The sequence below is a fragment of the Diabrotica undecimpunctata genome, chromosome 6 (genome assembly GCF_040954645.1).
Source record: "Diabrotica undecimpunctata isolate CICGRU chromosome 6, icDiaUnde3, whole genome shotgun sequence".
NCBI lineage: Eukaryota > Metazoa > Arthropoda > Insecta > Coleoptera > Chrysomelidae > Diabrotica > Diabrotica undecimpunctata.
This window is the reverse complement of record NC_092808.1, coordinates 96,006,062-96,031,428: the sequence shown is the minus strand read 5'-3', so window position 1 is coordinate 96,031,428 and position 25,367 is coordinate 96,006,062. Positions and strand designations below refer to the sequence as shown.

The 25,367-nt window shown below is 33.5% G+C and overlaps 1 protein-coding gene across 1 annotated transcript in view; it reads right to left on the bottom strand.

The window, feature by feature from the left end:
• The window catches only part of brun (trafficking protein particle complex subunit brun), a 112,555-nt gene that overhangs the window by 10,944 nt on the left and 76,244 nt on the right, over positions 1–25,367 (bottom strand). Inside the window, exons 9-10 of the mRNA XM_072534949.1 lie at positions 17,929–18,284; positions 2,237–2,444 (exon numbers count right to left, since the gene is read on the bottom strand). Coding sequence (XP_072391050.1) covers positions 2,237–2,444; positions 17,929–18,284 — 564 coding nt within the window. The remainder of the gene's footprint in view (positions 1–2,236; positions 2,445–17,928; positions 18,285–25,367) is intronic.

Sequence of the window (25,367 nt, the reverse complement as noted above, 5' to 3'; positions counted from 1 at the left end):
AGATAAACATTTAATGGATTTAAATGTAAAAACAGTTTGTAGTCAACAATATTCTCCAATGAAGGCTCTCTCGCTACCAGATTGTGATTACAGAACAGAAAAACTAACAAGCCAAAATGCTTTTCAGTTTGTATGTGGATATTTAATTAAAAAGCTCTCAATATTTATGTTTGTCATATATGTAATAAATATTCAAAGGAAATTGAAGAACTAGATTATTGACACATTTTAAAGCATACAATATTGATAAATTTGATTATGGGGGACTGAGAACACCAAGTGAGGGCTTTGTATAATATATTTATAAGAAAGAATGTTGTGTTTTTCAATCTATATTATAATGTAAGCTTAATAAATAAACATTATTATAATCATTAATTACAATAAATTTCTATTATTATTATTTTATTACAACTTTTTACCCTTCCCTACCACAAATGTGATATATCCAAGCGAATTGAATGTAGTACTGTACAACCAGAAGTTTCAGAGATGCACAGAAAGAAATCGAAGGGGTATATTATAGTGTTTTATTACAATTGTTTACCCTTCCCTACCATAAATTTATAATAAGTAGAGACATATAAATATCTGGGCACCTGGGTTGATGACAAAAATGACCAAAGCAGAGAAATCAAAGTCCGAATTGAAACTGCAAGGCAAGCATTTGTGAAAATGAAGACAATGCTTACCAACAGAGACCTTCAGTTGCATCTCAGATTGAGGGCTCTAAGATGTTACATATTTTCTATCTTACTATACGGAATGGAAGCTTGGACATTGAAGAAACAACACATAAGAAAAATAGAAGTGTTCGAAATGTGGTGTTACAGAAGAATATTAAAAATTCAGTGGGTTCAAAGGATTACCAATGCTGAGGTACTACGACGTCTAAATAAGGAGTTAGAAATTATGAACAGCATAAAAAGAAGAAAACTAGAATATTTGGGTCACATAACCAGAGGAGAAAAATATGAGCTGCTGAGAATTATTATGCAAGAAAGGATCCAAGGAAGAAGAAGCATAGGAAGAAGACGCATCTCCTGGCTGAAGAACCTTAGAGAATGGTTTAACTGTAGTTCACTACAACTTTTCAGAGCAGCAGCCAACAAAGTGACCATAGCCGTTATGATATCCAACCTCCGATAGGAGTTGGAACTTTAAGATATAAATTTGATATGTCCAGGGGAATTAAATTTTGTACAATATAACCAGAAGTTTCAGAGACCCCAGATGCACAGAAAGAAATCGAAGGGGTATACAGTCATTCTAGCCGCAGCTGCAGAGTTTCTACGTGCAGCGAAAATATCGTGGTGTTAGAGGTCAATAGATATTCACATTCAAAGAAATTCCTCAAAACTAAACAAAAAAGTCAGCAACTTAAGACAAACGATAGATGAACGTTAATAGATATTTTAAAAGTATAATTCTGTATTGATAAGTAAAAAAGTATTGAATCAAAAGTATCGATTTTTACAAGTTTTTTTATACCTTAAAAAAAACGATAAAAAGTAATAGAAATCGATTGATTTTCACCTCTATTTTGAAATTAACTCTCAAATTCAATCGCTTTATCGGATTTTTAATGTACTAAAATACTTTTAGTACGTTAATATGTTTGTTTAAAAAAATAAATTGATATCTTTGACTTAAGACCATTTTATTTATCAGTACAGATTATTGAGTTATATTAAATTTTACAGAAAAAAATACAATTCGTACAAAACAGATCTACTTCAAAAACATTAGTTTTAATGATTACTTTGTTTATCAGTGTAACTATAATTTTTTTGAATGACTTTCTCATTACTTTTCTTAGTGTATTAAGTAGTTTAACTGTCATTGTTACTCCGAAATTTCTGTCATACGAACATCAAAGGTACCGACAAAGCTTTCGCTTCTTGTTGGGTGGTGTATTCTGTGGTATAATTATAAATAAAAAGTAGTAAACATGCGTTTCCCTAAATCATTCAGAACAGCTATAAATAAAGATATAATTACCATAATGATTTCCAATATTGTTCTGGTGACATTTTAATACTATTTACTATCTTTGGGTATTAACCATAATTTCAGTTTAAAACACGTTTATTTTGACGTTTCGATTTTAATTTCGGTTTAATATAATAGTTTTCAAATACAAATTAAACATAATTTCTCATCAAGTTATACGACGATTTCGAATAATCAAAAAAAGGAAGAGGGTACATCAACAATCACATTATTATAAACTTACTTCGTGCTACCAGCAGTAGCAAGTCTAGTGTCCATTCTATAATTTAGCGTACCATTCTCATAGTCTTGATAAAATTGAATAGTCATTGTTATCTGATGCAATGTCTTCTCTAGACTGTTAACGACAGCCATTTTTAGTGCTAAACAATCTCCAGCTTCGCACGTTACTTCTTCCTGAGCTTTCACAACATCACCATTAACGGTTACCTCTAAAAAAAAAAACATCAATTTAAATAACCAATTTTCCTTAGTCAATTTTCGCAATAATCAATTAAGATCGTTTTAAACTATTATAATGTCGCCGCCTTTTATTTTATTGAATTCAGAGGTCCATTATAAGTTTATATATTTTTAATTTTAAAATCTTCTGGATTTACAATCAATTCAACAAAAAAAATTTATCAATTCATCGAAAAAAAAATTATAATTAGAGCAGATTATGCAATTAGACTTCCTTCGATATAAATAATATTATAGAGGTATAAAGAAAGACACAATAAAATTATAAGCGACCGAAATGAAATTGCTAAATTCAAGTAACGATAACTATTAACCGGACTTAAAGCTTAAGAAACAAAGTGCAGCAAAAACGAAGTTGGAGTACTACTCTCACGAGTATAAAATACTGAATGTACCAATTACAATGCAAGAACTTAGGGATGCCCTAATGTCAACTAAAAATTTCGCTTCAGGCCCAGACGGTATACCATTAATTTTTTATAAACCTACCAGAAAATGGAATGTCTTGGCTGTTAAAATTTTACAATTTTATTTGGACAAATCAGGTCTTTCCATCTGTATCGTCAGACAGCATTATAATTCCTCTGCTCAAACCCAATATCTCGGACATGTGATGAGAGACGAAAGATATAACATCTTGAGACTCATAATTCAAGGAAAAGTAGAGGGTAGGAGAAGCGTAGAAAGAAGACGCGTTTCCTGGTTGAAGAACCTGAGAGAGTGGTATGGTTGCAGCTAAAGGCAATTGTTCAGAGCAGCTGCCTCGAAGGTCAGAATAGCCATGATGATTACCAACCTTCGTCGCGGAGATGGCACTTAAAGAAGAAGCTCCAACCCAACAAAGACAGAACAAACATAGACTCGTAGCGTCCTAAATCACTCACTAATGTATCACGTACGGTTCTAGAATAAATTTAATTCCTCAGCAAAGTGGCTTTAGAGTCATAGATACACGAACGTTTTGCTACTAATCAAGAGATCATCGCTGTATTCTTCGATATTACCAAGGCGTACGACAAGGTTTGGAGGTTTAATATTATATCCAAATTACCCAAATAGGGAATCAGGGGTAATTGCTAAGATTCATAGAAAACTCTCTTCAGTTAAGAGCTTTCTCTATTTTCGCCGATAATTCAACTTAAAAAAAAAATCAGGAAAACGGAACACCTCAGGGGTCAGTTATGAGCCCAACTCTCTTTCTCGTGGCTATCAACGACATACTGGATCACTGCTCCTCGCTAGTTAAGGGAAAATATATGCCGACGATGTGGTTTGCCCTTTGCAAAGGGCAAGAATATAAGAATGATTCAAAAACACTTACAAGAATCCATTTATAAACTAGAGATAAGTCAAAATTACTATCACCGAACGGCTAAACCAGATAAGTAAAGAATTCGGATTTCAGATCAACACAGGAAAAACAAAAATAATGATCATAGGGCAAATAATAATCTACTGCACATACACCAAGTGACAAATTTCGAAGTTGTGGACAGATTGGTATATTTGGGATCCTTGACAACCAACAATGGCCATAGCTGCTCAGAAATCATAGCCTAGCAATGATCCAAAGAGCAGCATCTAAATTAATTAAAATATGCGAAGATCAAAGAGTAACACAGAACACTAAGCTCAAGTTGGTGAATGCTATTATTTTTCTGATTGCTACATACGCAGCTGAACTCTCAAAAAATCAATAGAAGTAAGATCTAAGCCTTCGAAATGTGGTTTACAGAAGAACTTTACGCGTGTCCTGGACAGAACACAGAACTAACCTGTCAATTCTGGAAAAGTTTAATATAAAAGACTAAAAGTAAATCGAGAATACCAAAATTACTTCGGCCACATAGACATAGGAACGGGGACCATGGAAGTATTGGTGGTAGAAGGCGAAGACCAAGAGAAAGATCTTTACCACGATGGGTAAACAAAGTGAATATCCTGGTGGAAAAATCCCTACATGAAGTCGTTCATCGGGCACACTATCGCAGCCAGTGGAGACAGCAAGCTAATAATATTGAGAGTATCACCACGTCCTAACAAGGGCTCGAGGAATGAGGGGAACGAGAGTATTGACAATGTCAAGGCAAAAATGACACTCTATTTAGCGAAAATTTGATGGTAAATATACTCAACGTGTCCTATTTTAATAGCCAACCCTAATTACGATTTTTTTAGATGGCTCTGTATATTATGACTTACGACACATTCGGTGCGTTAGACAGCAATTATAATTCGTCAGCAATATACTTCACATTGCCAAGGTCTGTAGCAAGTGATCCAAATACATGAACATTTTTTATGGTTCTATCATCTCACTATGCAATAAAAATAGAATGCCATAGAACTAACTAAAGAAATTAAGAGGATTCTAGGGATGACAAGGAAATATATGAGTAGTTCCCTGTCGTTTTAAAGTTATAGTAAAAATCCACGGGGTGACTACCACATTAAAGATCCGTAAGCATATCCCCAGAACACCACAATGGCTGAAAATCCAAAACAAACGGCGCTCAGCCCGGGCACCCCTTAAGTGGGGAGAGGGTGCTAAGAATCCCCCGGTCAGCCAATAATGGCCCAAAAGTTAAAAGGATCGGTACGTGGAACATTCAAAGCATGTACCAAACAGGCAAAGCAGCAAATAAATAGCAGCAAAGGAATAAGAATTATAGATGAACACCATATCTATTATTCTGGAGACGACACAACAAGAAACAGAAATGGCGTAGCGATAATAGTAAAAAGGGAAATAGCTAAAGCAGTAATAGGATTGACGCCCATATCAGACAGAGTTGTGCTATTGAAAATTAACTCAAGTCCCTCTAATATAAACATCATTCAGATCTACGCACCGACATCAGAATCCACTGAAGAAGAAATATGAACTTAGTATTATCATGGGCAATTTCAATGCCAAAATAGGACAAGGTACAGTCGAGGAGAAAGACTGATCCTCTGCCAAGAGACGGATATAGTTGTATGTACACTTTTTAAATTGAAAATGATAAGCCCATGAAAATGATAGGAAAATGAGGCGCAAGATAGATATAAGACTACTAAAAGAAAATGGCATCCAGAAAATGGTAAAAACAGAGATTAATAAGAATTTTGGGAAAATAGTTGAAGACACTACTAGAGGCATAGAACAGTGGAACGAAATGAAGACATATATTACCACAATTTCGCATAAATATCTAACATCAAAAAGAGAAAAGAAGCAAGAACGGATGACAGATAAAATATTACAGATGATGGAAGAGCGAAGAAAATTAAAACGTAGAAATGACAACGAATACAAAAAGTTGCATAAGACCAAAGGAGATAAAAGGAGCAAAAGAAGCATGGCTGACGAAGAAATGTACGGAAGTTGAAACACTACAACACAAACATGACGATTTCCATATGCACAAAAAATCAAAGAGGTACAGAACACCAGGAAACAACGCAACACAGGCATGGTTGTAGACATTGAAAGCCAGATTTTGGGCTCCTTACTATAATTCACTCGCGCATATACACCAAACACCTGAGTGAAGTTCAATTTGGATTCAGAACAGGACTCGGAACGAGGGAAGCACTTTTTAGTTTGCAAGTTCTAAAACAGAGAGCCAGGGATGTCAACTGCGATATGTATGCATGTTAAATTAATTTCGAGAAGGCATTTGATAAAGCCCCACATGGGAAACTAATCGAAATCCTAAAAACGTCAGAACTCGATGGTAAGGATATAAGACTGATCTCAAACTTATAAATATCTCCAACAATAAACAACAGTGCGATTAGAAAATGAAAAAGAAGTTAGACAGGGTCTCATATATACACCACACAAGTAACATAACTTTTCTCCAGTGGCTAAGAAAAGACAAAGAAATTATTAACACCATAAAAAAACAGAAAATTGGCTTACTTCGGTCACATCATGCGTAATGATAAATACCGACTTCTACAGTTGATTCTACAAGGCAAGGTCGAGGGTAGGAGAGGCCCTGGACGTAGATGTACAATTCTGACTGGCCAATCTTAGGAAGTGAACTGGTCTGAAGTTGTTTTTTTGGCATGTTTAGTTTGGTGGACTCCCTTATGGAACCAAAATTTTTGTCGGACAAGATTTTTTTCGAATATTTCACGAAGTCAACTTTTGTATTCATTAAACAGCAATAAGTTATTAATAAATTTGATACATCACTTCAAAATGAGCACTTTTGGATAGGCTGGAGAGAAAAAGAACCCGGTACAGAAAGTATACCAACAGGTATTTGGGGGTCGAGGTCTTATGAAGCTATCCTGAAAATTGTAGCCTGTTATGTATGAGTGATATAGTATGTCGCCTGTCACATAGACTATTACTTCTGCCACATCATGCGTAATAATAAATACCGACTTCTACAGTTGATTCTGCAAGGCAAGATTGAGGGTAAGAGAGGCCTTGGTCATAGACGTACAATCCTGGCTGGTCAATCTTAGGAAATGGACTGGTCTAACGTCAACAGATCTATTTCGAGCTGCTGTGAATAAAATAAGATGGATCAATGTGGTCGCCAACATTTCTAGAAGATAGGCACATTTAGAAAATGTAAAAAGTGACAGTGAACTTTAAGTTTGAAGGAGATAATAAAGTTTGATGTGTTGTATTACGACTTATTTAATTATTTATTAAACAGATTATATTATTTTATTAAACAAATTTAATACAATTTACTATTTTTTCTGGGAATAAGCCACAATCTTGCTTTAAAATATGTTTATTTTGGAATTTTAATTTCCACTTTTCCACGGAAATCGTTCTCTATTTTTTCTTCTTCCTTTATATAAACAATTTTGCTAATTCATTGGCATTTTATTGCCTCTATGCATGTGATTTGTCCCTTACTATTTTAATAACTGTTGTGTCCGCTGTTCTACTGATGTGACTGTTCCATCCTTTTTTTCTGTTTAGTGCCCACTCGTTTCTCCCTTTACGTTACATTTTGTTCTGATCTTGTAACTCCTTATTGGTTCTCTCAGCGTGTTTATTGTAATTCTTCTCCTGTAAAAAATATTTTCATTAATGCTGTTTCCAATATCCTCTGTATTTTGGCTGTGTCAGGTTTTGTTACTGATGCGTACATCATTATTAGTCTTATAATGGCCTTATAGATTTTTGATTTCGTCTCGATGTCAATGTGTCGGTTAGGCCATATAGTAGTAATAAAGCATCCTGCCAATCTATTTGCTTTTTATACTTGATCTCTTCAACGTCCCCATAGCTGGACAATGTAATCCCTAGATGATTTATTTCCATTATTTTTTCAATGCTAACTCCATCGACTTCCAGTTTATATCTTATTAGTTCTTTAAGGATTACTATTGTTCTAGTTTTAGTCCAGGCGGTATTTGTTTTGAGTTGGGGTGAAGCATATAATCGCAGTTCGCTCCAAAATATCACTAAAAATGATAATTTCACTATGCGTGAGTTTTAAAATGTGGGCTTAACTTTTTATTAAACAAAATATGAAGAAAATTTTAAAAATTCTACATTTTTCCTACTATTTTCGCATATATCGCAAGAACTATTAGTTTTAGTATAATTTTGTATAGGACATAATACTAAAAATACAATACAACATATTGAAGAAATACTAAAAAACACAAAAAACAGTTAAAAAAGGATTCTTTTGTGAATTTATTTTCTAGACCAAAACCAAACGTAAGACCTTCATATTCCGAGAACACTCTTTAATATGTTTAATCATCACACAAAATTTCATTAAAATCCATTTAAAAGTTTTCGCAAAATAATTTTGCAATCTAAATTTTTTTAAAAATGAATAATTTTCAAATTTAGCAGGTCAAAAACTAAAATATTAAGATACTTGAAATTTTTTTACATATAGAAGAGCATTCAAGATTTCAAACCGTTCAAGATTGGGATTTTCGAAAAATTAAAAACCGTCGATCAGAAGAGCCTAGGAAATTTTATAAGAAATTGTTTAAATTTTCGGCTTATAAACAATTTGAATACACCATCAATTATTGTTGATAGATTTTAATTTTCAAAACTGATATTAAAAGTGCTTCGAAAGAAGTTTCAAAAGAAAAAAAAAGATGATCGGTTTATTAGTTAAGAAGGTATGATCGGTCAAAGTTGATTGCGATTTACAATAAAAGTATAAGGTCCTCAGATCTGTTTTTTAAATAAAAACCTTTACTATACAAAGCACTAATTACGTACAAATTTATATTAGCTACAGACTACTAAAAGTTGGTTAAAATGTCAATTAAAAGTACAGTACCTGGCCAAATTATTAGGCCAAGTAAGGAAAAATTTACCATATCAAGTTATTTCTCTCATGATTATGAATATATTTGAAAAAAATTACTGTTTTGTGAATATTAACTCTTAGGTAACTTAACTTTACTAAAAAGGTTAACAAAAAACTTTTATTTATTAAAAAAGTATAATTCTTACAAAGTAGAGATAAATTTAATATTTTGTATGTCCTTTGACTGCTAAAAGAGCTTGAGCACGCCTCATCTCTGCAATAAAATTTCAGGTCACAATCGTTTCGAATTCAAATGTTCACAGACAGTCTTTGAGGTTATAAAATGCACACTAGTTGACAGGACGCAATGCTGTCTACAAATGGCGGATAGGGCGGTGTTGCCAAAGTTAAAATAGTACAATAATGTTACCATACTACATTAAATGTTGCTATACGAAAAAATAATAACATACCTGTTGATAAAAATTCTTAATTTTAACAAATGTAAACTTCTAATGCTTGGCCTAATAATTTGGCCAGGTACTGTAGTCCGTCCGTCAATAATTGACGGGAGAGAGGCCATCGCGGCTGAACTGAAATTGATTTTATGCGTTCAAAATCGCGTCGCGCTTAAAAATTTCAATTATCTTTGTTTCTATTCAACCAATTTTGATGCTTTTTTTAATTGAGATCTAGCGGGCTAAAAGAATTAAATATCGCATTTGCACATATGTGTTAATAAAATCTACAAGTCCTTTATTTATCGTATATATTTATTTATTATACGAATGATTTATACATAAAAATTATTTATTCTTTATGATTAATTGTAATTATCATTACTATAAATTCAAAAAATTGTACATGTGTAAAAAAAATTTCAAGTATCTAAAAGTTTTAGTTTTTGGCCTGCATAATTTTGAAAATTATTCATTTAAAAAAAATTAGATTGCAAAATTATTTTGCAAAAACTATTAAATCGATTTTAATGAAAATTTGTGTGATGATTAAATATATTAAAAAGTTTTCTTTCTCGGAATATGAAGGTCCTACGTTTGATTTTAGTCTGGAAAATAAACTTACAAAAAAAAACCTTTTTTAACTGTGTGTGTGTGCTGTTGGTTTCTTTTGACTGTGGACTTAATCCATTAGCCGAACTAAAATTACTCTTATAATTATATCTCTTATACTCATTATATTTATGAATATTTATAACCTATTTGATAATAATGATTTACAATAGTAATTCACACATATATTATACAGGTATAGTCGACACGTAATTTCGTGAGAAAATTTATAGGAACCAGAACGGGTAAAATACTAGAAAATGGCAACAATGTCAGAGTGGTCACTACTTTATTGAACAGTAGCGTAGATATCTAATTTTTAATTAAATAAAAGTTTTTATTTTTATTTAATTTTATTTAAGAAAAAGTTTCATTTTCTATAAAGTTTAAATAAAAAATATTGGTGTTGTTAACTTCTGTGATATATCTAGGAAGAGATAACACTAACCGACTCGGCTAAATAGAACTTATTGTAAAATAACAATACCTATAAAAAATTGTTAATAAAAGTAATTATCACATACAATTAAACAAATGTTTTATGTACAAGTATTTAAGTATACAAACGTTTTAATAATACAACTGATCATAAGTTTTAAAACTTATGATCACATTTTATCCCTGATAACTTAGTTATTGTAATAAGAAAATAGAGAATTCACTTTTTAAATTATATACAGGGTATTCTATTAACAACTTTGGTTTGACACTGTGTGAGAGAAGACTTAGTACCTCAATAATTTAAAAATGGGTAAAAGGTCTAAAACTTGTATGAACATCTTTTTTTATATATCTAGCAGGTATTTTCTAATAACCTAACGTTTACTTTGATTTAGAAGAAGAACTTACTAATCTACTCAGAATCACTGTTATCACTAGTATCAGTTGTATCTTCTATATTTATAATTAATTGGGTTAATGCTAGTAAATATTTAACATAGTCATTTTCCACTGCGATTACATGTTTGATTACACTTGTCCAGTCGGTTGCTGTGATCTTTGTGACTTCTCTTCTAATTAACTGGAGAGCAGTAGACAAAAATTTAGGAGCCACGTTTCTTCTTCTTCTATTTCCTTTAAGTTGTGTCCATATTAACTCTATTGGGTTCAATTTACAATAGTAAGGAGGAAGTACGATTGTAAATTGTAATAATGGGCGTACCAAGCACGGTATGCCCATTACTGCGAGTACAGTTATTAACAACATATTATTCCTTCTGGTACTGTCTACTGTAAACAACCTCCAACAATTGCTTTTTACTATATGATGCCTCAAAGTACAAATCTTTCTCAAATAAAAATTCTTGAATTTGTAATTTGTTTCAAGTAATATTTGAAATTTTCTCATTAATCTTGAATAATATGATACATTGTCCATGATAATCACGCTATATTTAGGTAATCTCGGAAGAAGAGGTTCTTCAAACCATGATTCAAAAATTAAACTTTCCATATCCTCATGATAACCTAGAGACGCGTTGTAATATTTTTTTGCAGATATTAATAATACATCATCGATCCATATATTTTCTCAACCGCAGTGTAAAATTATAATTATCTGCCCTGTCATGAGTATCACACTAGGTCTCATCTAAATAAACAACATTTCGTTTCATTTTTTGATACTAAGTTATCTATCTGATAGAAATGTTTCTTAAAGAAATAATTATTCTAGTAGTTTCCATTATGGCGCTTGTCTAAAGTTTTGTACTTAAAATTATTGGCTTTAAGAAATAATCGAAGTGTTGTTGCTGAATATAAGAGAATATCCTTTCGAAAAAGTTCACTTCGAAGGCTTTCAATAGTTGAAAAAATAGCCGCATCCATTTTGTATATTGTTCTGATTATAGGTTCCTTTAGGTGCGGTTTTATTTGTGTGAATTTGGCCAATCCTTTCTCCTCTGTCTAGAAGATGTTTCTCCTATAGTCTTGTAGCAGATTGCTTTGGACACTCTGATAAATACGTTTCCACAATTGCTTCTGATTTAGACAATTTGGAACACAATCCTTCATAGACATGTTTCAGCATATGTTTGGATGGTATCATCAGAGAGGTATTGGAAATGTCGCTTACATTTTACTACACGGCTTTGTAAAAATATTCCAATTGATTACAGGGTTCCACTGGCTCTTAAGCTGCAGAATTATTATCACACCACGGGTGCCACATTTCAAAAGTATTTTAGTAAAATTATAAAGTTTACTGTTCTTTTACATATTTTTACGTACTTCCGTTCTTTGTGAGTTTTATAAAAACTAACTTCTGTTTTTTTTTCAAAAAAACATTAAACGTTTACATCTATGGTTCCTGAGTTGAACTTTTTTTATACTTCATTTCCATCATATTGATAACTGAAAGCATTAAAATTGACGCTCGAACTTCTTTTTCGATGTATATATATATATATATATATATATATATATATATATATATATATATATATATATATAAGAATTACTGGATATTAGTGACTGTCGATATAAACAAACAACACAGTTTATTACTTTATCTTACTTTTTATTTATTATTTTACTATCTGTACCTAAATTTTAAAGAATTTTAGAATGTATTTTGTCCATTATTTTATATGTGTGTTATTAATGTTGAGTGTCTATGCATTTATAAATAATCTCAACGACTAGTAAGTTGCAATGAAGAATTGTAATATTTTATAAATATGTACATTTTTTTCTTATTACAGTGTCTTGAAAAATGAATAAAACCATTCCGAAAGCTAGACAAAAAGTCATAAGAGTGTTTCATTAACATCTCGGCCAATTTTCTGACTGCAACCCTAATAAACTGTGTTGTTTGTATATTTGTATATATATATATATATATATATATATATATATATATATATATATATATATATATATATATATATATATATATGAAAATTACTGAGTTCTCGGGAAGAACCGCGTTGAGAATTTAAAACTCGACGTTTCGGCACCCATTTTGGAGCCATTATCAAGAGGGATACGGTTCGGTTCGAGTTCGGGGTCTCAATCTGCCTACTCCCCTCACTCGAGACGTACCAGTATCGTGTTCTATATTGCAAGAACTGTCTCTCGGCACTGAGGTCTCAATCTGCCTACTCCCCAGTGTCGAGTGACAACCGGTCTTACCCTGTGTGGCTGCTTTTATACTCGCTGTATGCGCGGGAACGGTATGCGCTGACGTGGTCTGAACTGACGTGGCCTGAGCGGTGTGGGCGGGAGGTCGCTGAAGAAGGGGTCGCCATGTTGCCGGCAATCGTTTCGCGTCATCGCGCGTGTTCAAGATGTGAGGCCGTTTTTCGATTTCGATAGCTTCACGAATGATTCTCGCTTTTAATGAGCGGATGGGAGCGATGGTTTTTGCTTTTTCGAAATCTATTTTGTGGCCTGTCTGAATATGATGTTGGGCTAGGGCTGAAGTGGTATCGGAATGTTTGACTGATAGAGAATGTTCGTAAATACGGTTATGGATTCGTCGGTTTGTCTGTCCTACGTATGTACGTGGGCAACTGGAACAAGCTATCTCGTAGACACCATGGTCTTCATTGGGGATTTGGTCTTTTACGGATCTAACGAGATTGGACAATTTGGAGTGAGTGGTGAAGATGGTTTTGATATTAAGAGGGATAAGAGTTCTACTGATCTTGTCAGTGACACCTTTAATAAAAGGTAGAAAGATTTTGGGTTGATCCGGCGGCAAGGTTTCTTTTTTGGATGGAATGGGGTTTAGAAGTTTTTGAATGCTTCTATTGATTTGGGTTTTGTGGTAGCCGTTTTGTAGGAGTGTTTGTCTTATTGAATTGATTTCGGATGACCTGTGATTGTTGTCGCTAAGTCTTATGGAACGGGAAATAAGAGTGTTGATGACTGAATTAAGTTGAGCGGGGTGATGATGTGACTGGGCATTGAGATAGCGGTTTGTATGAGTTGGTTTCCGGTACACGGAATAGGAAAAACTGTGAGGTGGATTTTTCTGAATAAGAACATCAAGGAATGGCAAAGAACGGCCTCACATCTTGAACACGCGCGATGACGCGAAACGATTGCCGGCAACATGGCGACCCCTTCTTCAGCGACCTCCCGCCCACACCGCTCAGGCCACGTCAGTTCAGACCACGTCAGCGCATACCGTTCCCGCGCATACAGCGAGTATAAAAGCAGCCACACAGGGTAAGACCGGTTGTCACTCGACACTGGGGAGTAGGCAGATTGAGACCTCAGTGCCGAGAGACAGTTCTTGCAATATAGAACACGATACTGGTACGTCTCGAGTGAGGGGAGTAGGCAGATTGAGACCCCGAACTCGAACCGAACCGTATCCCTCTTGATAATGGCTCCAAAATGGGTGCCGAAACGTCGAGTTTTAAATTCTCAACGCGGTTCTTCCCGAGAACTCAGTAATTTTCATTCATCTGACCGCGGAAACTTATCCGAACATATATATATATATATATATATATATATATATATATATATATATATATATATATATACATATATATATATATACATATAAATATATATATATATATATATATATATATATATATACAACATAGTAATTTTCTTTGTAGACCTTGATAAAGGTGGCAAAAAACCACCGAAAGCTTGGATTCAGAATAAATAGTACGCCTTAGCAAAGCTCTGTTTTTATTAACTACCACACCCAAAAAGAAAAAAGTATTTACATATATTTTTTCCAAACTAGTCAAAAAATTTTGGACTACTTTTTCTTATATATATATGTGTGTGTGTTGTTTGTATATATATATATATATATATATATATATATATATATATATATATATATATATATAGTAAAACCTCCCTTAACCGAAACGTTTTTAACCGAAACATCGTTTAACCGAAACGGCTGATAGTTTCAATAATTTCGTCAATAAAAAGTAAATGTTTGTCGCAAAACGTAAACAATTCCGTTAATTTCACTCACCAATTGATGTCTATGTGTGTTGGGAAATCACAAAAACCAAGAGCTCTAAAAGATATTCCCGAAAAGGCATTTTAAAGTACTGAAGCAAAAAAAGTTCATGGATGTCGACCACTTTATTTTTAGAATGGTTTGAAAATGAATTCGTCTCAAGGGTAAAATCCTTTTTAAAATCAAAAAACCTTCTCATCAAAGCATTGTTGCTTGTTGACAATGCGCCCTCACCCTCAAAATCTACAAAATGGTGACAAATATCAGATTTTTGCCACCGAATGTCACAAGCTTAATCCAGCCGTTAGACCAGGGAGTCATACAGACATTCAAGAGACAATATAGAGAAGCATTCTTAAGACATCTGTTATTACAGGAGACGAATTAATCCAAAAGTGTTCCCGAAATTCTCAAATCATTAATAATAAAACATTTTTATTGGTGAGCTGAGTCGTGGGCCAAGATCAAATCTTCAACTTTGGAAAAATGCTGGAACAAACTTTTTGATAAGATTTTGATTGACGATCCTGGAGAAGAAAATGGTAAGAAAACGACAGAAGAAATTAAACCTTTCATTAAAAATTTGGCGGACTTGACGAAATTAACTAAGAAGAGATACGTGACTGGTTAGCAGCTGATGACTCAGAACGTGAATTCATCGACCAGGACATCATTGATATGGTTCTTTATCAAGACAACCTGAGCATATCAGATGACGAAGATGACGACCCAAGAGGCAACAGGCAGCACAAGACCGTCGACGAGATTTTCAATGCTTTAGAGGAACGAATTTTATACAGTAGGCCTAATTAGTTAGGGACACGACTAGATTCTCAATTTTTGTTGTCATTACATAAAGTTTTGTCCTTTTCAGATTGCTTTACGTTTCGTCGAACAATCGAATGAGGCAAACTCATGACTTTCTGCAAATTAATGATGGAGGGAGAGAGAAACATCTCGAAAACGCAAAAAAATAGCAGATTTTTTTAAAAAAGCATGTTAAACTTGTTCATTTTCCTTAATTTTATTACTTTATTTTAGATTTACTTATTAGAAAACATTACGAAATCGACTCATACTATTTTTTAATACCAATACTTTGATCAAGAATATTATAAAAAACAATGTTATTTTTAACCGAAATTCTTGTTATCCAAAACGGCCTTCCCCCCAATTATTTCGGTTAACGGAGGTTTTACTGTATATATATAATTCTGGAAGAAGAGATTTTTCAATCCATGATTCACAAAAAATCCATCCACCCTCCATATCCTCATGATAATCTAGATTCACGTCATTTTTATTGCAGATATTAATAATAAATCGTCGATGCATCCATTTTCTACACCGCAGTATAAAATTATAATTCTGTCCTTTATTGGGCGGTACTGAATTAGAACAATTTTTGTTATTATTCGTCCAACTTTTTTTCACGGTGTCATTAGTACCATACCAGGTTTCATCCAAATAAACAATATTTCGTTTAAAAATAAAGTTTAAAATAATATAAAATATTATACTACCTACCCAAGTGTAAACCACTGGACGGTCGAAACAAAATTTATTGGGGTAACTTACTTTATGGTTTCGGTCGCTCAGGCAAATATTGTCATCTTACGCAAAGAATGCATCGATGATAACTTTATCTGAGCGACTGTCCATATTTTACCAGGCTCATCTAAATGTAAATATGGAAGAGAATATTAAAACTTTGTATTATTATACATCTCAGTCATTGATAATTTCGCAGTTAATAACTACTCCTGGTAGAGTACTTTATTTTAATTTGTATTGCCTGCTTTTATTACAGATAAATATATTTTTACACAGTCTCACCGAAATACGAGGCGACTATACTTTCTTATATATTTTGGTGAGCGTTTTTGTTTGTTTTTATGCTATATACTAAATACTAATACTACTAATAACTATTAAATTAGATATATATATTTATTTTTTTTAAATTTTTTTAACTGTGTTTTGTGTTTTTTTTTTTAGTATTTTTTTCAAAAATAATAATTCTGAAGATTTAAGACTACAACTGTCTTATGTAAAATTTAATTACAAAACCTTTATGTCCTATACAAAATTATACTAAAACTAATAGCTCCTGAGATATATGCGAAAAAAAGAGGAAAAATATCGAACATTTTGAATTTTTGTCATATTTAGTTTAATAAAAAGTTAATCCCACATTTTACAACTCACGCATAGTAAAATTATCATTTGTAGTGATATTTTAGAGCGATTTATGCAAATGATTATATACTTCAAACCCAAAAATCGTTATTTTAAACAAATACCGTCTGGACCATTTTCTGAGTCGAAATCATCATGTTAAATCTGTGATCTAGTCTTTAAAGATCGATCTGATATACTCATTTTAGGCTATCAATATTGAAGCGTCTGCGTATCAGAGAATTTTAATTTTATTGTTCTCCATTCTGTATCCTCTCTCTTTGTTGACGCTGCTCTTTATGACTTCATCCATGATTAGATTGAATAGCATAGTGCTCAGTGTATTCCCCTGTCTTGTTCCGTTGTCTGTGTATATAGTTTCGGTAAGTTGTTCATATATTCTGACTTCCACTTTGTGGTTATCGTATGTTTTCAATTATTTTTGTAATATCCAGCGGAATCTCTATTTTATACAAAAGATATATTACATCTTAAAGTCTTACTCTGTCAAATGCTTCCTTCAAATCGATCAAACATAGGGATGCGGATCTATTGTAAACTTATGCTTTCTCTATAATCTGCTTTATGACAAATATTGCATCTTTACACTACCTTCTTGTACGAAAACCTTGTTGCTCAGCTGCATCAAAATACAAATTTGTATTTTGAGAACGATTTCCGAAGTGGACATCGAAACGTCAAAATAAACTTATTTTAAAATAAAATTGTGACTTATTCTCAGTAAAAATAGTAAATTGTATTTAACATGCCATAAGAAAATACCTTCAGAACAATTTATAGATTTAATGAATTTTTTTAAGATTTAACTTCAATATTTTTTTTATAAGTTTTCAGGAAAAATAGTTTGACACTTCTTTTCATGGATTTAACATTGTCCTGTATTTCTCCAAGTTATTCCTATTTTACCGATCTACTGAAATAATGTAAAAATAACGGATTTTATTGCTTATTTTATTGAAAAATTTTATTGCGCGTTAATTGTATCCATGAATATACTTACCCCAACCTAACGGTGACATTCTGACAATATCTAACATTCTTGGTGTTAAATGAATTCCTTTCAGTGACGCTACCCCTCGTGAATCAGTTCCAAGCAAATGCCAATTTAAACTGACCAAGTCTGTAACATGTTCGGAACAAATTTTATTGACATCTATATCGTTCCTATTATCAGAATTTTCATCCATTTCCTGGAACAGTCCTGTTAGTTTCGATAGTGGGCATCTGTCTACTGGAATTGGGACTCTGCAACTTTCTTGTCCTTCTATTAACATCGTTTTCATGGGAGTATATTGCAGTTCCATTTCTTGGGATGTTAGATTAGCTATATCTAATACCAGGTAAAATTGGGAGTGTCTAAAATATATAAATATAATAGGTACAAAGTGCACTAACATCATGAGACAGTTAATTAATAGTACTAATTTAATTTTATTTAGAAAGAGATTGAAACATTAAAACAGTAGAAAGTTAAAAAAGGAACGGACGGATACTTTTGGTACTATTTCTTCTTAAAGTTTCTTCTTCTGTAGGATATTTGTCGTCGTAGAATGTAAATTGTAGATTCCTCTTGCCGACGAATTAATCATTATGTCTGCTTTATATAGTGTGAAAAGCGAAATAGACAAATATTTGAATTTAGTTTTGCCAAGTAAGAAATCTTCGGATTTCTTTCTACTAATTTTGTTATTAGATGGCGTTGCAACGTCCTATATAATTATACTTTTAAGATGGGGGAGATTTGTTTTCAATCCAGAGCTTCTGCATATCTCGTTCTGACGAGACCTAAGTAGGTCGAAATACGTATAAGCGGATGGCGGGGGCTCTATATTGAAATCAAATCTCAAAAGGCTTTCAGGTTTCTTCTTCTATTGTAGGTTGCATATCTATGGTAACTTTGGTTCTCAAGAGCTACAATCAGTTTTTTTTTTCGAATGCAGTCCAATTCGTACTGCAGCCAGTTGATTGGTTGATTGTTTGAGGTTCTCCGTTACAAAGTCTGCACCTAAATTGAAAACAAGTTATGAACATCTCGGTGTAGGCCCTCTGCATCTTCGAGATATGGATGTTCCCGTTTTTTTAGCGGGAGTCAGAATTGGGGACTCAAGTGGATTCAACACTGCGTGGAGAGTTAGTGTGAGTGTCGAAAGAAGCAAAGGATGAGGGGATGGGTTGACCCATGTCACAGATTCCAAGTTCTTAGGAACGGCTCTTTGATTCGGTATGTTTGGGTTTTGCAATATGCAGGCTATTTCCTGCGATATTTTAGAAAGATTGTTTCAAAAGTGTAAAAGTATGTATCAGCAAATTCGTTGCCTACTAAGTTTAGAAGGCAGAAATGCAACTTTTATAGGAATTCTGATGAGTACCTGCCCTCGGCCTTTTAATGGCTCTTAAAACATATCTTTTGTCGAGGGTCTGAAATAGTTGGTATTCCCGAATTAGTCGAAGGGTAAATAAATTCGACACATAGTCTACATTAGTCAGCAGCTTACGTCTACATGAAATAGTCTCACTATGCAGGTGTCTCTTGACTGGCACATGTCCACTAAGGAAGTTTGTTATGACTCTCGAGGTGATTCCTGTTTGTTTTCCGTAGTACTCCAGCCTTATTAGCTCATGTCCGTCTAATATACATTTTGCCACGTGCTTGACCGGGTGTATATTTTCCCAGTAAGAGTTATGTTGCCTTCGGATCCAGGCTTTTTTGGGACGCAGATGGTGCTTTTTGGCACTGCTACGACCGACTCTGGACTGAAGTGTTTTGTAGCTGATTCCCTTTTGACAAATTCATTAGTTCTGTCATTGACCTGTGATGACCTGTAAATGGTCGCTTTACTATATGTGTATATATTGATCCGCTTCAGTGGTTCAGAATATTGCATAAATCTCTGCCTGAAATGTCATTCACTTCCGATCGAACGAAAAACGAAACACATGCACTTGTAAGAAGAATAAAAATGATAACTGGGAACGTTTTTCGAAAATTAAATGAAATATGATTTTTATGCTCTGCAAAAGTAAATATGGTGCTTTATAAGAGGTCAAAGAACGGAGGTAAACGAACTAATAGAACTAAAATACATAAAAAATGATACATGAATTGACTACCTAAAAAGCTGTATGCAGAGGAAGAATAAATGACGCTAGAATCGGAAACACCAGAAATTATCACAAATGTAGAAGTTCATATAGATACAAAGAAAGTTCGAAAAACACTTGAAAAGCTGAAGAACAGAGAAACTGCAGATAAAGACGAAATACCAAACGAATTACTGAAATTGTCTGGGAAGACGCTGAAGATCAGAGTGGCTTTCGTACTGGTCGTTCATGTATAGACAATGTGTTCTGCCTAAAACAAACAATAGAAAAGCGTTTGGAACATAATATGGAGACACACATGGTATTTATTGATCTTCAAAAAGCGTATTACAGTGTCCCATTAGCCAAGCTATGGCAGGTGCTAGAAGACAAGAATATTCCACCGATTTACATTAATGCTGTAAGAGAGTTGTACGATAATATGACGAGTGTAATAAAGATTGGACAAAAAGTGACAAGAAAGATAAAAGTGACCAAAGGACTTCGCCAAGGCTGCTGCTTTGCACCTACACTCTTTAAGATTTATTTGGAGGGGGTTTTGGATATTTGGAAAAGAAAATGTGAACCTATGGGTGTTAAAATTGGAGACCATACACTGTACAGCTAGCATTTTGCTGATGACCAAGTAATACTTGCAGAAGATCAAGATGATATCCACTACATGTTACGAAAAATAGATGAAGAATATACTAAGTGGGGCTTATCAATTAATCCATCAAAAACAGAGTACATAGTAGTGGGAGGTGAAGGAAAGCACTTAGAACTAGGAAGCAAACAAATTCAAAATACTGATAGCTATAAATATCTCGGTGTAAACATTACAAACAATGGTCGGAATACAAAAGAAATAGCTACTAGAATTGGTCAAGGAAATTCAGCAATACTTCAACTGAATAGTATACTTTGGAATAACCACATCACTCGAAACACAAAAATTAGAATATACAAAAGTATCATAGAAAGCATTGCTACATATGGTTTAGAGCTTTGGGTAATAAATAAAATGGAATGGAAATGAATTATTGGAGAAGATGTTGCCAACTCATTAGGAGAGATAGAGTAAGGAATACTGAAATCAGAGAGCGTATGGACATACACATTGACGTCCTGGAAACTATAGAATGCAAAAGGCTGAAATGGTATGGCCATGTAGAAAGGATGAATGATCACCGATGGCCAAAGAGAATGTTACAGTGGATCCCCACCAACCGCAGGAAAAAGGGAAGACCAAGAAGATCGTGGAGACAAGAAGTAAAAGGTGCAATGGAAGATAGGGGTCTACAAGTAGGAACGATCGCAAGCGTTGGAAGCTAGGTTGCGAGAAACGGCGGCAGCTGTAATAAACTCGTTATATATATATATATATATATATATATATATATATATATATATATATATTACTGAAATATTGTGAAGCAGCAGTGACAAAACAATTAACAACATTAATTAACAAAATTATAAAACATAATAAAATACCAGAATAATGGAGAACGATCGATCTAATTCAACTATTCAAAAGAAGGGATAAAAACAGGCAGAAAACTCCAGAGGTATAAACTTTTTAAATACTACCCTAAAATTTACAACTAAAATTTTACAAGAACTAATGAATCAGAAGATAAGTTTAGCAGATGAACATCATGGCTTTCGTACTAGAAGATCATGTAAAAATGCAATATTCAATAAAGCAAATTACTGAGAAATCACTAGAGTATAATAGACCAGCATTTCTGTGTCTGATTGACTTAAAGAAAGCATTTGACATAGTAAGACTCAAAGATGTAATCCATTCTCTGTATAATGATCACTTACAGAACCTATGGACAAAGGCAGCGGGATACGCTCTACGGTTTTCAATTTAATCATGGATGAAATCATCCTAAGTGTCAACAAATGAATATGATACAGAATGGCAAACAAAGAAGTAACAATACTCTGTTACGCAGACGACGCAATATTGATAGTCCAAGATGTAAATAGTCTGCAAATACTAGTCCACAAATTTATCATAAGAACATAAGAATTTAATATGACAATCTCATTTCAAAGATGAGATGAGATAATAAAAAAGCTGAGATTTTTTATTATCTCATCTCATCACTAATAATTGGGGAAGGCTTTATATTAAAAAGGTTACAGTTTATTTCATACGTTTGGTGTTAGTTTCATGGGACTGTACCTCGGGCGAGTTGCTAGCTTTTAATTTTTTTTTTTGTTGAGTTTCTAACCCTAATCCATTCTGTCTCTCTGCTTAGTTCTTCTTCATCTGTATGATATTCAGTTTGGTCATTTTTATTGCTCTCCTCAATGGGTTCTATTTTGTTTTAAATTATTTTGACTTGTATTTGAACTGTTTAACAGGGACTTATTTTTGATGCATCCACGCATTACACATTGAGATGTAGTCAAGAATTTATGAAGCCTGTGTAAGACTAATAATGGCATACGCATTAAAAACAAGAGCCAACACAGCTACAACACAAAGACTATTGGAAAAGACAGAGATGCGAGTACTGAGAATTACAGGAAATCGAGAAATCGAAAGAGAAGTGAAGACATTCAGAATTTCAGTGAAGAAAATGTAATTTTAGTGCATAAACGAATGGGCACTAAATACAAAAAAATAACGGAATAACCATATAAGCAGAATGGGGGAGACCAGTCTAGTCAAAATATGAAGAGATAAATCAACAATTGGCAGAAGAAGTATATAGTATATAGTAATTACATCAAATCGAAAAACTAAAAACGCAATATTTTTGAAAAATCTATCGAATGACACCAAACAAGACCCCCAGCCACACCCCCTAGACCGGGGAGGGGAGCAACTTTAAAATATTAAAAAGGAACCCCTATTTTTTATCGCAGATCCTAATTCTAGAAAATATTCTTAGAAAACTGTATTCAGTACCATAAAAATTAGTTTGAAGACTTCTAATCTGTTTGTTTTTCTGTGATTACAGCGCCATCTATCGTGAATCGAAAAAAAAATTCAGATAAAACTTATTTACTTTTTCCGTAAAATCCCAATGTGTAATAAAAAATGTGGTTTTCTATTTAAGATTTTAAAGTTGTCCCCTGAAGCATCTCAGGGGATGGTGCTGTGGGGTCGCTTTTGAGGTCATTTGATAGATTTTTGAAAAATGTTAAATACTTGTCTTTTGATTTTTCACTTGGAAGTAGAGACCGACCGATTAATCGGCTTCGGCCACCTTCGGCCAATATTTAAACCTTCGGCTAAAATTCGGCTTCGGCCAAAACAAAGCCGAAGGTTTCGCCGAAGGTGGAGTAATAAAATGCTCTGTCAGTATACTATACGATAGAAATGAAATAATCTCTGAACAATATGCTTCGGCGAGTCTTTGATAATTTAAATAGTATTTACACCCTATTTTATACCCTTAACTAAAACGTTTTACAAACTTTCAGGTCAGGTAGTAGTAGGAATAAATTTTAACAATAGGCCAAGATGTCTCAAAGATCATCATTTGAATATTTCTCACGTAGTACAATTCTGATAATAATAATTTTATTGTATTTGTTAAAACTCACGATTACTGGTGTTTTGACTAGATACCTATAAATGGCAAAACATCGACCATCGACTATGAATGTTTCGACTTTAATGTTTTTTAATGTTATTTATTTTTATTATCGCTTCTATTACCAAATAGTGTATAAATGTTTGACTTTTTTATCTCATAATTTCATATTTTTGTTTATCACATATTAGGTATCACGTATTAGGAACTGCTTCGAATAATTATGCAAGGGAAAATAGCAGGAAAAAGGTCCATAGGAAGAAGACGAAACTCCTGGCTAAAGAATCTACGGGAATGGTATAGCTGTAGCAACAACGAATTGTTTCGGTCAGCACTTTCGAAAATACGTGTAGCCCTGATGATCGCCAACCTTCGGAACGAAGATGGCACTTGAAGAAGAAGATTAGGAAATAAAAATATAATGCACATTATTTAAATTATTAACATAATATAACAGGTATATTTTTAGTCACCTTCGGCTTCGGCTTCGGCCGAAGGTATCCTACAGGCCGAACTTCGGCATCGGCTTCGGCTTCGGCCAAAAAAATCACATTCGGTCGGTCTCTACTTGGAAGTGTCTTTCTTGAGATAAATAAACCGTTTTCATAATTTTTCTAGGATATCACGACAAATCTTTTTTTCGATTATAACTACCAACAATTCCAAAAAATGTCTTGTACAAAAGTTACTTATTTTTTTTTTTTGAGAAATCCAAATCTTCAATAAAAATGGGGATTCCTATTTAACATTTAAAAGTTGCCCCCCTCCTCTAGGGTGTGTGGCTAAGAGGTCGTGTTTGGTATCATTCGATAGATTGTTGAAAAATATTGAACATCCGATTTGATGTTTAATTCGCAAAATATTCGACCGTCTCGCTTCTTTTACCATACCCTGTATATCCTCACTGTTTATTTATCGAGACCTAATATAATTTCAAACAAGCTTACGACTCAATTAATAGGAACAAGTTATATCAAATATTGCAGAGCTTTAATATCCCCGAAAAATACATCCGACTGGTAAAAACAACAATGGATTCGTCAATAGCAACTGTCAGAGTCCAAAATGAGCTCACTGAAAACTTTACGATAGCCCAAGGATTAAAGCAAGGAGATCAGCATCATGTCTCGCAGAACAGAAGAGGCGGCAGAAATATATTTACAATTAAAATCAAAGGCAAAAGAGACCGGACTATAGAAAATGTCACACCGAGAGTGCAGTACGGCTAATATAGGAATGAACAATTGATGGATTTCACGCCTTGTGCTTCGCGATACAAACAGGTCCAAGTGGTAGTCACAGAACCGTACCCAGATCTCTACGCCGGGCTCTGTTATTTATTATAAAATAATATATTGATAAAATAATTGCCTTCAAGTAGCCAAATAAGAGGCATGAATTTGAATAAAAAGACCTTAAGTTTTTAGCGAGAATTTTATTATAAAACTGTATACTTTATTAAACTAATAAATGTATTTTAAATTACATTTCTTGATAGCTATAAATATACCGGGTGAAACCTCCGGTAACTCGATTTCCGTGCACCCAGCCCAATATCCAAGAAAAACTTTTTCTTTTGTAAATATGTGAAAAATTATCAGGAACGGGAATCGAGGTTACTCACAGATATTCAATTAATTATACTAAAGTCGTCCTCTACATCCGAGATGTCGGATTCGCTTTCATTACTCTCCCCTGTGTTCGCGTGTATTATCAATTGGTCTACGTCATCTTGCAGGTTGTCCGCAGTCCACATCTCAGTTTCCGTTTTCTCAACAACATGAGTGACATAATT